General features: G+C 35.3%; 1 protein-coding gene across 1 annotated transcript in view; it reads right to left on the bottom strand.

Annotated features, from left to right (window-relative positions):
- MCCC2 (methylcrotonyl-CoA carboxylase subunit 2) overlaps positions 1-18,335 on the bottom strand; it is a 39,203-nt gene that overhangs the window by 11,774 nt on the left and 9,094 nt on the right. The window contains exons 6-12 of the mRNA XM_084305731.1: positions 17,975-18,087; positions 13,158-13,271; positions 5,567-5,631; positions 4,572-4,671; positions 3,475-3,570; positions 2,120-2,192; positions 1,829-1,905 (exon numbers count right to left, since the gene is read on the bottom strand). Coding sequence (XP_084161857.1) covers positions 1,829-1,905; positions 2,120-2,192; positions 3,475-3,570; positions 4,572-4,671; positions 5,567-5,631; positions 13,158-13,271; positions 17,975-18,087 — 638 coding nt within the window. The remainder of the gene's footprint in view (positions 1-1,828; positions 1,906-2,119; positions 2,193-3,474; positions 3,571-4,571; positions 4,672-5,566; positions 5,632-13,157; positions 13,272-17,974; positions 18,088-18,335) is intronic.

The raw sequence follows: 18,335 nt of genomic DNA, 5'->3' as shown, positions 1-18,335 counted from the left end.
GATAATTCAACTCTAGCAGAAGTAAGAAAATGCCAAAAATACCAAGTTGAAATAAAAAATACTTAAGGGTATTCCCTGAAGTATTACTGTTTGTACTGAGAAGTTCAACTGTTTTGACTTGGCCAATATGCAGTTAAACTGTAGACATCTTCACAACGTGGCATCTGACAGTTTTGTAACACTGTCATGGAACTTGGACAACTGATCACAAAAAAAATCTCCCCATTTCCCTTATAAAAGAAAATTATTCTTTGAAACTGAGCAAGGCTCACATACATTATTTGCTCCTGGCCCTGCCAATTGCTACAACATTCTTTCCCCTTTTCTCAGGACAAAATCCCCCCTCTGCATTTTCTGGGAAAGACAATTTTTCTAACAAAGATAAGAATAGCAGAATCCAAGCTTCATTTTCAACTAAGCATAATCTAAAACAATACAGTTTCTCCACTTATTTACACGTTGTTGGTATAATTGAAAAAAAAAAAAAGGAAAAAAAAATATCACTGCAACTGAGAAAAAAACTAACCTCTTCACAATACAAAACCAGCAACATTTAGAAAAAGGACACACACAAAAAGAGAAAAATAATGAAACAATCTTTAGCTAGCTTTTTCAGAGAAGCACTCAAAAAACCAGTGATCTTTGGACAAAGATCACAGTACTTTTGCCATTTTTTTTTCTTTAAGTTTCCAACTCACTGTAAAAATTAAAAAAATATTTTGTTAGATTAGGAAGCTTACAGATGCAATGTCATGAATACAGCTAAATAAGTGAAACTTGATTATCTCCTCATAGAGTACCAATACGTCAGCATAAGTCAACAAACCAAGGGAGATTCCTTTCATTTTTTCATTGGTAGGAAAAAAATCATCAGAAAAATACTGGAAGTATTAGAAATACAGAAAGGATTATTTTCAAATTGGAAATAACTGTGATTAAGAAAACACTACCTGAAAACAACGCCACTTACTGCAGTGCTCCAAGTTCAAAGTATTCTCCAGTACATAAAACTCAATTTTGTGTATTATTTTATGACAGCAATAAATCAAGTAAAATTACTTCCTTTCTTCAACTTCTTCATAAAGGCCTCTTTTTTCCTATAGATTTTTCATACTGATTTCCTAACCATTAGTTTGAGGAGCCTACTAACACAAAACTACCATATGTAATTGCTATTACAAAAAATTCAACTCATAGCAGTTCTTGAAAAAAATAACTAAACACAGAACAAGGTAAATAAACACTCTGTCATGCACAGTATCTCTTTACCATCTCCAATCCCCAAACCTCAAAGATGCCCTTTGATTCACAAAATAGGTACTGTGTTTCACAGAGTTTGAGACCGTGTATGGTTTACTCATTAGATTAAGAGCTGCCACAACAAAGTATGAAAATAAAATCTTTGGCAAGTCAATGAGCTGAATATCGGAATCCAGGTTTGAAATTTTCCAGTTACTATCAAAACAATGATGTGATTTATTGTAGTACATCAGCTTGGAGTTCAGGACTTATAATCAACAGGCTTTTTGAAGTAATCAGTACGCATTTTTCTTCTAAGAGCTGTAAGTTTCAAGACATAATATTTCAACTGTGTTATAGTCAATCAAATTCAAATGCTGTCTTTATTTTACTATTGACCTATTTACTTCATATCAGAAAAACCTAAAGAACAAACACTAAAATAAGGTCAATTATTTTTAGTTTATTAAGCTATTTCTTATTTACATGATAAATTTGCGGACAGTCCACTTTCCTTATTTAAAAAAAATCCACATTTCAAGAGCAAATTCTTCAACTTGAGGTTTGTTTCTCAGTGGTTAAGATTTACCTTTTTTGCTGACTCTGAGAAAAGAACTCCGTTGTTTCCAATAATTCCTACTGGGTAACCAAATATTCTTGCAAATCCTGAAGAGGACAGGTAAAATTACAAATTATGATAATTATGATGTATATTTATTTTACTGTAGCACAAAAAGGTAACACTTTCTCTTAATAACAGGAAGTGCTATTCTTTTAAGGAAAAAAACACCATTAAAAACACCATCGGGTAATCCAAATAAAATGAATATAAGTATAAAATCAGTGGGAGTATACATAGAATAATTGTATTTTTAAATACCTGTGATTAAAGTATCCCCATACAAGGCTTTGAATTCATCAAATTTACTTCCATCTACAATTCTAGCAATAACCTTAAGAAAAAATAGAAAAATAGAATGAAACACCTAATCCTTCATAGTTTATAACTTTTTTTTATTTTTTTTTTTTTAGAAAGAAAGAAGATGGTAGCATCTTGACTTAAAATTACTTAAAATGAATGCTTTCCAGTCAGAAAATATCAAGCAGTCCGCCATGTAAGTAGTCTGGATGGCAAGCAAAACCTACTAACTTTTTAAGGTGTAACTTCTCTACATGCTTATAAAAAAAATGGAATTTCAAGGCTAAGACTATTGTAACTAAGCAGTTGAAATAAACAGAAAGAAAGTTTTTTTTCTGATTAGTTCCATTTCAAAGAAGAACTGGTACCTCTGGTTATATTAAACATTAATCAATAGGTTCACATTTATAAAGAGAAAAATATATACAGCCATGAGTCACTTTCTTAGAGATAACTACATTTTCATCTCTGCTTAAGTTTTTGACATATAAAAATAATGAAGATTTGTCCTGAGGTTTCTCTGGGATGCAAAGGAGCATTTTAAATAAACATAAATCTGTTGCTAGCAACATGTTTGCCAGAAGATATTTATTTCAACTTTAAAAGAGCATAAATCCAAGCTGGGGATTTATTTATACTCCAGTGTTCCAGCGTATAGTTCAAGTAAGACTCAATAAAAGTTTTTTTTCCTCTTACTGCAAAATAAATCATAGTAATTTCTGATAAAATATTTTAAGGAAGGTATACACTAAGATTTTTTCTAAAATAAATACTTGGTTTGTAGTAGGAAAAGCTCTGTATATGTTACCTGTGCAAAAAATCAGTGTGGTTACTCTCTGCATGTATGGAAGCAAATAATTACAAGAGATTTGCAGTAGAGTACAATAGTCTCCTCACATGGTTGGAAGAGCACTGAATTGTTTAGGATGCTTATACTCCATCGATCTTTAAATATTTGATCTTTATTTTCTCTAGACTAATAGAAGAAGAAAGCTGTCATATCACTTGGCAAGTCTATAGAATCTTTAGCCAAAAGTTCACTATTTCTTGGATTTTTTTTCACCATTCTATCAATCTCTTATCTTTAATTATCCTTCTTAGAAGTATAAATAAAATGCATTATGTTTTCAACATGTCGTTGTCATTGCAATGGATCTGTTAGATAACAACATCCAGAAATACATTAAAAAATATATAATATTTAAATATTCACTATATGCCATAAACCAAATTTCTGCAGACAAACTATGTTAATATAAAGAGTGATTTCCTACAAGAAAACATAGTACATGTATATATTCTATTTCTGTTTATACCTCTTTGACATCAAAGTTTCTTTTTAGCTGGTCACCAACTATTCCATATATTTCATCAGCAGGAAATAAAGGCTCTTCTGACGGTTCTACAGTCACCTGTAGCAAGTTAACAAAACAATTTTCACAACAAAGTCATTATTATTCTACATTATGATTTAGAAAAAAAAAACACCACTTAGAGTTTAGACTGCATTCAACAGTCTTCTCTTCGCCAGTCACAGCCACAAAATGTCTGTACTAGCTTGACTTCCTTCTGCATGAAGATCAAGTTTCTTAAATAGAAGAATGATAATTTCTTCTCACTTACTGCAACAAAGGTGAGGGCCTTTGTTTTTATTCCTGTGTATGCCTCCACATGTGCTCCACATTAACAACTTCTTCCATGTCATCAAAAATTAAGCATGTCTTCCCCTTTCCTTTTTATTCCCCTATGCCCTATTAGACAGGTAGTATTCTGAAAAACCAAGGATTTCTGCCATTCCACTAAATACAGTATCTTGGCTTCCTTCAGCTGCAGAGATTTTATCTCCAATTCACCCTTTTACGTTCCCCCCAGCATACGTTAAGATAATTTCTCCACTATATCATAGTTGCCTCTTTTTCTTAAAAGAATTTTTTAGATCAGTAACAATACATTACAAAACCTAAGGTACCCAAAAGAAATAAAGTAGCTTTATCTCATGTTTTACATCTTTTGTTAATAATCTCAAAAAGTTCATGTTCAAACAAATGCTTTAGCAATTACCAAATTTCAAGTCCATGGGAATGACCATGTAAGCTTAAAATTAAATGCAGCACCTGGCAAGAATGAGTTCATCCTAAAGTGCAAATCTGTGATTCTGAAGTGCTGTTCTAGTTATAGTGCCTGTTTCACTCTTGCATGCAATCCCAGTGGTTTAACTGGGAATGATGCAGTAGGAATGTAATTAATTGCAGAACTGAAGCATTAGACAAAACATTAAAGACAAGAATCATAAATTCTACTTACAAAGTGTTTAAAGTCAGAGACAAAAAAAAATATGTTGTATAATCAGGGTCAGAAGAGCATTCATCCTTTAAAAAATGAAGTGTTTTCCGAGAATGTTCTATATACTTACATCTATTTTCTTCTGGAGATTTAAACTTCTTACAGCTTTCCTTGCTAGATGAAGTGCATGACTGTCATCCAAAGCATAATGATCTGTTACACCAGATTTTCTGTATTTAAATGATAATAGGAATATAAAGATTTTTTAGAAAATCCAAGAATGAAAATTAAAGTTTTTAAAAACCTTCAAGACTGTTTATTTAAAATATAGATGCTAAAACACAGCTCTGCATGTTATCTTATAAAATTGAATTGAAAGTAAAACCCATGTCTGAACTTTTCTTTTAAATGGTATCAGACAGGATACAAAATGGTAACTCTGGTAAACCAAAAATCTAAATGACAATATAACAAATGGCAAACATTGTTCAAATGGAAATGAAAATTAATTTGAAGTTATAAAGAAAAAAAAAATAAAAAAAATACTATGAACTGCCCTTGAAGAGAATTCTTCAGTCATTTCAATAAACTGAAGTAAAAATTAAGCATTTATTGTACAGCAGTACCTAACTTTTTAAAAGCACCACCTTGTTTTTTTTGTTCTTTTTTTTTTACTATTCTTTTCATTTTAGGAAACGCATTGAAGTCTTTGTTTTGATAAGTATTCTCTTACGAAAAACACAGGCTATGTTGATTTTGTTTGTAGTAAGTTCCAATTGACATAAAATCTGCAAAAATACATTAGCTTTCTCAAAATTTGTTATTCTAATAGCACTCAGCATACAACAATAGCAAAGTCGTCCATGTTGTGAATGATGTTGCAGTATGTTAGATACACACTTAAGTATTTTAAAGCAGTAAGTGAAAGAAACAAGACACTACTTGGAGTAACACAGACTAACTACGCTACTCTAACAACAAAATTATCCACCAGTATCAGACAATGACAAAGCAAATATTTAACTTTTATAATCTAAATAATAACAAAATCAATCAATAAATAAACCACTCTAATAAAGCTTAAAGGATGGAAAAAAATAACTCCAGGAAAATATTTCTTTAAACCTGCAGTGAAGATCTGCCCCTCCAAGATCCTCTGCTGATACTTCTTCACCTGTTGCTGCTTTAACCTACAACAAGAAAAGGAAAACGAGCATTAGAATTGACACTTGTCTAGCATCAATATTTATATAGACTGTTATAACAATAAAACCGTACTTTGCAAAATATTTCTTCACTAATAATATTTTCTCAGTTACTCTCCCTCAGAGCACTTCAAACACGACAACTGAGAATCCTGCCAAAATTACTTAATTTTACTGACTTTGTATCTTTATTATCTAATATTTATTTGTAGTTTTTATTGAGAAAGATTTTCCATTTACTGCAGTATCTGTTGTTGTGTCTATTATTAGTGTGGTCATATTTACATACCCCTTAGGTTTATGAACATGCATTTTCACAAAATGATTTTTTAGCAGTTAACAAATGCAATTTGAAATGTTACACATCCTGCATTTTTTCAAACAACAACAACAAAGAAAAACAATACCCAGCTAACACTGTGCATTTTGATTCCGCTTAGTTTGTTTTCTCTACACAAACTTCTGTAAATTTTAAGTTACTTATTTAAGCACTAATCATAAAACAATCATTATTAGTTTGTATTTCCTAGATCTTCCATTACAAACACAATAATTTAATAACAATCATTTTCTAAGAAGAGTGCATCAATGGCATAAAACTGTTTGGATTAACTATGATGTCTCCATAAAAATAACTGGAATGCATGATCTAAATCCTATCAAATTATAGACCTGACAGGATAATTTAAGAGTGACTGAATTCCTTCTTAAAATAAAGCAGTATCATTTTCTGCATGGTAAAAAAAAACTTTTTGACGCAATTCCACTGAAATACCTTTCCCACAAGCTCTGCCATACTCCTTTGAAAAAGGTTCCTTGCAAGCTAGTGAAACCATTATTCATCACCCACGGAGAGTACAGAGGTAGCAAAAGACATTAGGGAAGAGAAAACTATCACTCCAAACCAGATACCAGTTTCCAAGATTCATGATCATGGACTGTTGGGTTTTGAGCATCTCCAGCAATGAAGACCTCAAAACCTGTCTGGACAACTTGGTTTGGTGCATGATCACACAATCCTCACAGTAAAAATGTGTTTTATTTGTTTTTTTGTTTGTTTGTTTGCTTTTTTAATAATAATTTCCCATGTTTTAGTTTGCCTCTTGACCCGTCACTGAACTCCAATGAGAAGTCTGGCTTCAACACATTTATTCCCCCTGACCAGGTACGCATACACATGGAGAGATTCCCTTTGAGCCTTCTCTTAATGAGAATGAAACGTCTCAGCTCTCAGCTTCTCCCCATACTACAGATGCTCCAATCCCTTCACTGGATTTACTTTTTTTTTTTTTTTTTTTGTACTGGGAGCCCAGATCTGAACCCAGCACCCCAAATGTGCTGAGTAGAGGGGAAGGATTACCACACCTGAGTTACTGGAAATACTCTTCCCAAAGCAGCCCAGGATGTTGCTGGCCACCTTGCTGAAAGGACACAATGCTGGCCCACGTTCATCTCGGTGTCCAGCACCTTCCCAACTGGTTAGTCCCTGGCCTGCTCTGCTGCATAGGGTTATTTCTTCCAATAAGCATTCACCTTGATTGAACTTCAAGAGGCTCTTGTGAGTCCCTTTGTACAGCTTGTAAAGGTCCCACTGAATGGCAGCACACCTATCTGATTCATCAACCACTCCTCCCAGTTTTGCATTATTTGCAAACTTGCTAAGCCCAGCAGTTCAGCCAGTTTTCAATCCACCTAACTGTCCATTCAGTTTGCTATTTCAGGAGACACTGTCAAAAAACTCAAAGTGAAGATAAACAACATCTACTACTCTCTCCTTAGCCACTGAACCAGTCATCTTAGCATAGAGGGAAAACAGGTTGGTCATGCTTGATTTCCTCACTGAAAATCCAACCAGACTACTCCCGGTCATCTTCTTGTCCATAATATTTTTGGAAACAGCTTACAGGATTATTAGCTCCTTTACCTTCCTAGGTATTGTGGCAATGCTGACTAGCCAGTAGTTACCTGGATCCTCCTTCTTGCCTGCTTTGCCACCTTCCAATCTCAGAAACCTACCCTGATCACCACAACTTTCAAAGTGTGACCATGCAACGACATCGGCCATATTCCTTAGGACTCATGGGTGCATCTCAACAGACCCCCTAGACCTATGTCTAAACTATTTACATGGTCCTTACCTTAACCCTCCTACACTACTCACCCTGGCCTGAGGATCCTGGAATTCCTGAACACTAATCTAACCAATGAAGACTAAGGCAAAAACAGCATTGAGTATCTTAGCCTCTTCCACATCTGTTGTCACCAGCTTCCCTATGCTGTTCAGCAGCAGGCTCCCATTTTCTCTTGACTTTCTTTTACTGCTGCAATACCTATAGAAGCCCTTCTTTCTGTGCTTCATGCCCCTTGCCAGATTCAACTCCAGGTGCACTTTGGCCATCCTAAATCCATCCTAACCTAAGGCCCTTGAAGAAAAGTGTGAGTCTTGGCCAAGTAAGTATTAGTCTTCTATACCTAAAAAGAGGACAATTTGCCACTAGAAAATAAAGAAATTCCATTCAAAAGTAGTTAATACAACTTTCTTCTAAATCTGGAGTGTCATTAGCAATTAAACACCTCTTTCAAAAAGTGGTAGTATGTAGTAAAAAGAAAGAAGATCAATTTTCCTCACATAAAGTGATAATTAAAAAAAAAAAAAAAAAAAGGAAGTAAAAGAAAGCCCTTTGAAAACTGAATTATTTTGCCCTTTTTTGTGTGTCATTAAGAGGCCTATCCTTTAATTCAGATGGCATGTTTATAGATACACATCCTTCATTTTCTACACCATGAGGTTTTTCTTTGCATCTCAGTTCCTAATTTCATTTATTTAATTTATAATACTCTGAACTTCCAATCAAGACTACAAGCCCACGAACAAGAGATTAAAAAGAGGTTAATAAGAGGTACAGGAAAGGTCTATAGCAAACATATTCACGTACTTCTGGGTAAAATTTAAAAACAAAATCATCCAATTCATTTCATTTCATTACTATAACTAGAATTCCAAACACTTCAGACAAAAGGTTGAATTCCTCAGGCACTTTGAATGCAACTAAATTACAACTAATGAATATTACAGTTCCGAAGACATGTAGATTCACTGGACTAAAGTGCAAGCTTGTGAATAATCACTCATTTTGAATGATTACTATTCAAGTAAAAATATAAAGTTTCAGTATCTTGAGTAACTTAGAGGCCACTTACCTGTCTTTTAAAATACTTTAAGTAAATACTATAATCATATCATGTTTCTAGAACAGAAATACACATTTTCCCAAGCAGATGAGCTGATGTGCAGAAGAACTCCTAGCACATAAATCTACAGGAGTTTTGCACTTTTTCCCTTTTCACCAGGCTTCCCTTTACTTCAGAACACAGGAAGTAGCACACTTTCCCTGGCGGAGGAAGGATCGTAAGTTTTGGATGAGATGGAGAAGCCTATCAATCAACATGACACCCTGAGCTATGAATCAGTATTGCCAAGGGCAAGGATATTGATTCCTCAACCTGGTCAAGTACAGAGGAATGGCTCTGTCACATTACTACTCTGGTGGCACTGCTCCTCTTGTTTTTGAGATCTGTCTGCTTGTGAAGTCCTTACTCCTCACCTTCCAGAAAAGAACACTGAGGAAACTTGCACTTCAGACTTTGGACAACACATGCAATCATTTTTTTATTTTTATTTTTTTTAAGTGTGCACATCCCAAGACTAATTATATCTATCATCAAGTTTTTTCTTTCATTTCCTTAGGATGTTTTGTTTTAGGCAGGTGAGCAGAAAACTCCAATCCAATTCTTTTCATACAGGAACAACTTTTTTTGGGGAATACAGCATACACAATAATGGCTACAATATCTACTACAAGATGGAGTGGATATTTCTACGGGAGTCTGAAGTAATTTTGATACTTACAGAAAGGCAAGCAAAAAATTGTTAGTGAGAATATGAAAAGCTCTACCAAACAGGAAAGCTGACAGGTTGTGATATTAAAGTTTGATCTATACACACAAAGATAAAGATCATAACATCTGCAGGTTGCTAAGGAACAAATTAAATTGCAGGATAGTTGTGAAATCTTCCTCTGGAAGTGGTGAAAAGTTTTCTTCCCTTCTGACTTCACAATATCTACGCAGTCACTGCCTTGCCTTGGTAAATCTTCACTTTGAGACTTGACTCGGGCCAGCCTTTTTCAGCCGCCTAACTGGGCAAAAGTGTCCTACATGGTTTCTACATCTCAGTGATAAAGATGAATGACTTAAATTCCCTTACAATGTTAAAAGAGTACTATCCCCTTAGAATGAGAGCATCTGTTTTCCTATTTTTCAGCTTGCTGGCTAGTACTGGGTATTAGCTCTCTCATTTTGTATTTGCTTAATGCTGAAGCTTGAAACAAACTGCTTGTTTGGCTGGGATAGAGTTAATTTTCTTCCTAGTAGCAGGTATGGTGCTGTGTTTTGGATTTAGGATGACAATAATGCTGCTAACACATCAGCGTTTCAGTGGTTGCAGAGCAGTGCTCACACAGAGCCAAGGACCTTTCAGCTTCTTTCAGCAAAGGCACCCACCAGCAAGGAGGCTGCGGGTGCACCAGGAGCTGGGAGGGGACACAACCAGGACAGTTGGCCCAAATGGGCAACAGGGATGTCCTGTACCATGTGGCATCATGGTACAGCAATAAAGCTCAGCAATAAAGCTGGGGGGAGTGGCTGTGAGGCATGGCTGCTGCTCCAGGACATTCACAGTGATGGTGTTTGTCTTCCCAAAAAACTGCCATACCTGATGTGCCCCGCTTGCTTGGAACTGGCTGAACGTCTCCCTGATGATGAGAAGTGGTAAGCTAATTCCTTGTTTTGCTTTACTTGTATGTGCAGCTTCTGCTTTACCTATTGAACTGGCTTTATCTCAACCCAGGAGTTCTTGCACTTTTACCTTTCCAATTCTCTCCCCCGTCCCACCTGGAGAGATCAAGCAGCTGTGTAGGGCTCAGCTGCCTGCCAGGTTAAACCACAACACTCCCCCAGGACACATGGCTTGGTGTACCCAAGGGGTCCCCTCTGGGTCTGACGAACCTTTCCAGCTTTAACAGAGCTCCAGGCAGAATCACTCAAGGCGCACCATGCTCCCCAGTGCTTTCCCCTGTGGAAGTGCTGTCAGAAAAGGAAGGTTTGCTCAGGTCTTTCAGATTTACCAACAGAGCTTCTGCAACAAATTACTCTGAACTTGAGCAAGCCCCAGAGGCTGTAATGCAACTTAACGTGCCACTGTCTAAGCTAATGAACAGTGCTGAGCCTAAAAAGACTTCGTGCCTAGACAACTCAGGTGTTCCTGCAGCCAGTGGCAGTTATTTGTAACATGATAAGCAAGCTATTAACAGTCAGATGTAAAAACTCATTTCTTTCATCCTAGTAATTTCTTTATTTCAATAAAAAAGATACATGAATCACCCAGTGTTACTCATGCAACTAATACCAATATTCTCAACTAATATCTTCATTCATATGTATGCCTCCTTTCACAAAGACATTCCTAATATCTAAATTACTGTGATAAATTTACAGAACATTACTTCATTTTGAGGGGGAATTTGTCTTTGTTTACCTAAAAACCGCATGCTGAAAAAGACTAATGCAAGATAAAAAGGAACAGAGACATATGTAACACATTTGAAACAACAATTAATGCCAAATAAATTCTATCAGCAAATGAGCAATAAGTTAATTAGCAATAAATGGCATAGTTGCTATTATTTACTGCATTTGCTTTTGCTGATTACTTTGTTGTTCTTGTTAACTTGGAAAGTCTCCATTATAATAATAAAATACTTCAAGTTAAATACATTATTTTATTAAGGTAGGCAACAAAGTATGCTCGTACTAATAGGTATCCCCACACACACACTTTCATTGTCAGTTACACTCTGAATTTATTTAAGATGTTCTAGAACAATAATTACTATTTAACAGCCATAGCAAAGTGTGTTTGAATAACAGGTTGTTTAGTTTCTTTTAAGATGCACAAGAACTTTACTTCCATCTATACATAGAACTTGGAAAGAAAAAAGTATATAGAACAATAAATACACTTTTAGGATCAAGACAAAGCCAAAAAAAAAAAAAAAAAAAAAAAGCAAGCAAACAAAAAAACACAAGAAAAAGAATAAAATGCAAAAATATATTACGGAAATTAAAGCAATACTATACAAGTAAACACTGAATGGCATCACAGGGTAACTTCTTCAAGCAACTTAACTTCTTCAAGGAAATTAACCCAACCATGCTTTAGAAACTGCTCAACAACAAAAGATGTCCGTGTTTGTTTTCCCATAGTTCGTAGGATCTGCTAAATTTTTCACAGTATCATAAGCGGTGGAAAGAAGTGAATTCCAGCAGATTCCCCTTTCTCTGTTACTACAGAATAGAGTGGAGCAGTATCCTCATTAACACTGCTCTTTAAAAGTGATTTCTCCTTTGCTCAGGGTGGAAGGACTTTTTCCTAGACATTTGATTTGCTATTGGCTCTGTCAAAGGAAACACCCTTAATAGTTTCCAAGCCAATATAACTAAAACAGAGACAATACACTGCCTCAGACCAGTTTGTTCAATGAGAACTTGACTATTTCAAAGAAGCAAGTTTATCTAGTCAGGTTTCACCTAGACTGGTTATGCTGAGAGCTGCCTTACCAGCAGCCTTACCTTATCTCTAGCACTAATGTAACACTTATTACACAAGATTATTTTTTCCTCATAAAGCTTATGTTGAGTAAAACAATACTTGTCAGGAAAAAAAAATGGGATTTTTTCAGTATAAAATCAAGCCTATGCTGTAACATACACTGTTTTTTAAAAAACACAAACCCACTTAAACACTCCCTTTCCTGTTGTAGCCAAGCTATCATAATTTTCAAGTCACCTTATGTTGCAGTATTTTGCACAGCCACAGATTCAAGTGTGTGTTCCACAATAAAAGCAACTTTTAATTCACCAGAGTTCTTCAGGCATGCTTCTTTAGAAATAATTTCCTTACTAAGAAGGTAGAGAAATGATGACAAACTACATAATTAGTGCATCTCTTTTGTCTATAAAATAACATAAAATATAGCCGATTAGTCCATCTGCTTAGTCCATCTAGTTCTCTGATCTAGACTCTGAGATATAACACACAGTTGTAATTTTTTATTTATTTATTTATTTATTTTATTATTTCAGGTCAAACCGAGAGACTATTTAACTGAATATAGAAGGCATTCCTACCGTTTAAAATGTGCATAGAAATCTCAAAGTGGTACTATAAAAACAGTTTAACAAAGTCTAAGTTATATATATACACATTGAAAAGTTTTAATTAGAAAAGTTTTAATCAAGGATATAAACATTCAGATATATTTAAAAATGCAAAATTACCTACAGACGATCTGGAAACATCTCACCAAAATTGATCTGAATAGTTCAAGTAGCACAATTGTCAGCAGTGCAAAATTTTTTGGCTATGTTACTAAAAACTTCTCTACGCTTACCAGTGGTGGCCCTCCCAAGAATATTGTTCCCTGTTTGCCGACAATAATGCTTTCATCAGCCATTGCAGGTACGTATGCTCCTCCTGCTGTACAGGATCCCATTACTACTGCTATCTATTGGGAAAACAAAAAACACAAGTAAATAATTGTCAAGCCTTTTAAAATGAATTGCACTTGCATATCTGTATATTGTATTGATTTGAATAATTTCTGGGACAGTACTACAAGATTACTTTTGACTGGCTGGGCAAAAATATTATTTAAGTTTTAGCTTTTCTTCCAAAAACAAGGGAACATCTTTAGTTTTCAACCCATCTTCTTCAGGCCCCCCTGCATGAAATTTCATATATGAAATGCCATATGCCACATATGTGAAATATTTGAAGGAACTAACATTCTATAGTGGAATATGTCTTTACCAGTGAACTGTTACAGGTTGAAAGCTAGAGTTTGCTCCTGGTATTTACAACTGAGGGTATCAGTTGTTGCTTATCGGTATAATTTCACCACTGTTAGCAGCCTTCAAAGAACATTTCTTACATCTACTAGTACATAACTTCAGTTCTTCAATGGATCAACTAACAGCCAACACATTAGCTCTGCCCCTTCAAGGTGTGTTGTATAACTCATTGTCATCTTGAGCATAAATAATTATTTCATTCTTATGCCAATTTTGAGACAAACATCTAAGCAATGCACATTTTCTACCACTAATATTTGGGTGACACTTTTACAAAATTGACTGGATTTCAGTAATTATGAATAACTGCAGCAGCAAGTGATCTTGAAAGTGAAGTTCCTCTCTTAACTTTTCCTTCAGCAGAGATCCTCCAAGAAAGCTAAAGACATTTTCAAAACAGTTTGTAATGAAAAAAAATTAAATGCTCATAATGAAAAGGAAGACGGAAAGAAAATAATTCTCTAAATGCTTCCTTCCATGACCACAAAAAAAAAAAATCTGAAGCACAAAATAACATTGTTTTGTGAGAACTTTGTTTTGATATATTTCTGAAATGACATCAAGTAGTGTTCTGTGTTAAATGGTAATTTAAAGGTTGCTGTTAAAAGAAAACAGCACACACAGAAATAGAACATCCAAGTTCTAGTGCATTTTCTGTACCTAAAGAAGAAGTAGATGAAATTATGTTAATCTCTAACCCCAAATCAAACAGTTTCTTCAGTTAACAGTTTTCAGTTTCTTAAACTATATTCAGTCATGTGATTGATCTGCAATTGTGCATAGAATAAGTATCTCCAGGTAAATACAAACATCATGTAAGCCTCTGGAAATGGGAGAAACTTGGGGGAAAAGTTAATTTTCTTTATTCCCTAGGTTTTCTGTTTTTTCTCTAAGTTTTTTCTTCTCTCACGCTCATGCTGAAAAAGGTGGCTGCATTTAAACTATCATTCAGGTGTTACTTCTTCCAAAGCTATATAGGAAAATCACAACCTATCTGTCAAAAAGCACAACCTCAAACTTTCCAACCAACATGCTACTTCCTGACTTCATTCTTTGAATTACTGCATTGAAAACTACTTAAAAGAGCAATATAGATCAACAGTTCTGAATGCACACAGTTATTTTATACCTACTGCTCAGCTCCCCTATTGTATCCATGCAGCTTATGAGTATGAGAAAGCCTAAGAAGTGGCTAATGGGAAGCTAATCACATCTTTCTGATTCACAGCTATATAGACATCAATGCAATTTAAAGCTGCAGTAGGAGTATAATAAATTAGTCACAGGTAAAAGCGGAGGGGGAAATTAAAAGCTGCATAGGTAACTGGTTAAAAAAAAAAAAAAAAAAGCAATCATTTTAAGGTCAAAATTGAGAAGAGCTTATGAGCTGATGAAACAGATGCTCAGCCAGGTCACAAAAAGTAACAGCAGATAGAAAACTAACAACATCCAAACTCGCTTGTCAGAATAATTAACCTGAACGGGAATCAGAGGCAGCACTATTTCCTAATAACATTCCCTAATGCAACATCCTCTCAGACAGGGAAGACTATTCTGGTTCCCTGTATCTGCTAGCACAGAATCAGTAGCAGATTACAAACGTTTACTGTGCTTTTTTGAAATGAAACAAAGGATAAAAACATCCCTCAAATAAAATACTCTTATTAGATATTTTATATGAAGGAATAGTTTCAATGATTTTTTTTTCTCTAATTTTCCATAAATATTTTAATAAAGTTAAATTTTCATCAGTGCCATATCAAGAAAATTACTTTTATCAGTGTCATGCCAAACAGCAATATAAGTGTATTATTAGAAGACAAATTCTTCCCATGCTTCTTTTTGATTGTACAGGGGTACAGTGCTACTCTAATTTAATACTACATGGTAATCAAAACAACGAATTCAGCTTGATGAGGAATTTTGCAAATACCTGAACGTTTCAACATGTACCAGAAAAACTGCTAGGGATAGGGCTTTCTAGCAAGGTGCTGCATAACCTCAGTAATTTCAGCCTTCCAAACAGGGTTTACATACCCATCTTCAACGTAACATCTAAAAATCACTAATCCCATACTAGATAATGATCGGTGTCTCCAGTTAAAAAAAAAAAAAAAAAAAAAAAAAGTTCACCAAAACTTCTCTTAAAAGAATTCAGTACAACAGCCATGTGAATGCCTCTTTTGACAACACACTGGCTTCCTGTTCCACAAAAATGGTGGGACCAATTTTATTCATATACATACATCTAAAAGTACAACCTAGACACATCAATGACTCCAGTAAATGACCAATCTGTTAGTTATGCAAGTGCATGAGCTCCTTAAGAATTCTTAACTCTTTTCTCTTAAATATTTTTTTTCCAATTAAACAGTGATTTTCCTCAAGTAACCTTACTAAACACTACACTTGCTTAACTATTGCTGTCAGAAAGAAAAGCACTACCAAAGTTAAATTATGTCCGATTGCAAAACAGATTTAGTGAATTTTGGGTATCTTCTGCCTCAGAGGCAATGAATTTCAGGATTCTTTGTTAGAGAAAAGATGAATGAAGATTTGAAGCCTGAGTTGCCTCCAAAATGCACCCAAAGTGTATCAAGGCAACAAGTGTATTTTTCTCAGACATCAGGCAAAGCCAACATCTGTCAGGTAAGGAGGAGTCAGAGGGACCACTAGATCCTTGACCAGCACTTCTGCTTCACAGTGAAAGGAAGTACTAGCTTCCACTTACTCCTAGACTATGAGATTCAACCAAGTATAGCTTCTTGCAGAGAATAATAAAAAAAAAAAAAAAAAAAAAAGTATGTTTGTAGCTCAGTCACGCCTTTCAACAACAGGGGTAGATAAGAATAAAGAAAATAAAACATGATTTCCACCCTACATTAATGGTGAGTTCAACGGCCAAATATGCCAAAACAATACCGTGGTAAAATACGCCCCTCACTGTGCTCAGATGAAAGAGCAAGTGAGCTAGAACATTCACTCTGCTTGAGATTCCAATAGCTATTTCTAAGAAGACTTCCTTCACCTTCTTTCATCCAGATGGTAGGCATTGAACAGACAACGACACATAGGAGCAGACTCATGTAGTTACAGTAATTCAGAGAAAACACTGGACCACTGCTCAGTAGCAGTGGGGGAAAAAAAGCAAAAATGTAAAGAAATACTGGGAAAGGGACATAAAATTGAATTGGGAATATCATTGTACATGTACTATTATATAAATCCATAATCAGTTGCCATACTAAGTAATACAGGAAAATCTGTCTCCTTCACCTCAGAAAGGATATAACTAGGCCTGGAAAAAGGTTTAAAGAAGATAAACAAGGATGATCAAAAGTAAGGAACACCTTCCCTATGAGGAACAGCTAAGAAATCTTGAATTCTTCAGCCTGCAATGGGGAGTAAGAGGCAGATAAATGACAGCTGTACAGCTGTAGAAAGGACCTCGTTTGCACTGCTACAGATCAGAATAGAAGGTTCCTGTGTTTGGAGCAGGTTATCTTCAAAGATTATGGATCTCTGCCCTCCTTAGTGGCCTCTCACAGGTGCCAGATGACAGCTCCCTTAACTAGCCAAAGATTGCTCTACTGAAGCCCAGGGTCTTTATCCTGCTACTTGCCTTCCTCACCTCCATCCAGATTTTATATCCTGCCATCCATTTTCACTGCAGCCAAGGCACCCATCAACATTTACATGCTCAGACAGTTCTGCACACTTCATGAGTAGCAGATTCAGTAGTACTCCTCTCCTAGCTGGCCACCTGCACCAAAAAATTGCCCCCAACACACTCCTGGAATATCCGTAACACAAAAACATTTCTAAATCCACAAATTGTGACCAACAGTAATTCAATGCATCATTAATACATTAGAGAATGACCTTGTTGCCAGGGCAGATTTATCATACAGTTATCTGTGTATAAAATGGATATATAAATATACATATACCCCTCTTAGCAAAAAGTATGTCTAATTTACTAGCCATCATCAAAGGGGTCCTCACCCTTACAGCATTGATGAAGAATAATCAACTGCTCCAAGACTTCCTACTGGTTCCTGACGTGGCCCTATTTACCACACAGTCAAGTCCTCTTTTTCCCCACTCCAAGGTAGGAGCAGGTAGGTCATGTCATTAACATCAAGGCCAAGAAAGAAGACAGCTTCTTCAAAACTATAATGACTTTTTGTGGACAGTTATTGTGTTTACAGTGCCTCTAATCCCCAGACTGGGCCAACAGGTCAGCAGAATGCAGTACTAACTAAAGCAAAGCATGACTACACATCTTGAAATCACACAAAAGCAGCAGGAATAAAAACTAATTAATACATTTCATTGTCAAGTAAAACCAAATTACCTGAGGAATTCCTTGTGAAGACATGACTGCTTGATTATAGAAAATACGACCAAAATGATCTCGATCTGGAAATACTTCTGCTTGACGAGGCAAATTTGCTCCTCCAGAATCAACTACAGTAAATGAAAATATATTAACATATGCCTTTGAACAGTGTTATATACATAAATTGTTGGTAAAATATCTGCATGTTATTGAAAATATCCAGCCCTTACTATCGCTACTGCTACCTAATATCTATGTATATTAGGATACCCTTCCTGAAAATGCAGAATTAGTACAATCCACATACACAACTAACATCCACACCAAATATTTTAATGAAAAATAAATTCAGATGGCTTTAGAGATACAACCATTC

Source organism: Netta rufina (assembly GCF_964035555.1).
Source record: "Netta rufina genome assembly, chromosome: Z".
NCBI lineage: Eukaryota > Metazoa > Chordata > Aves > Anseriformes > Anatidae > Netta > Netta rufina.
This window is presented reverse-complemented; position numbering and strand designations above follow the sequence as displayed.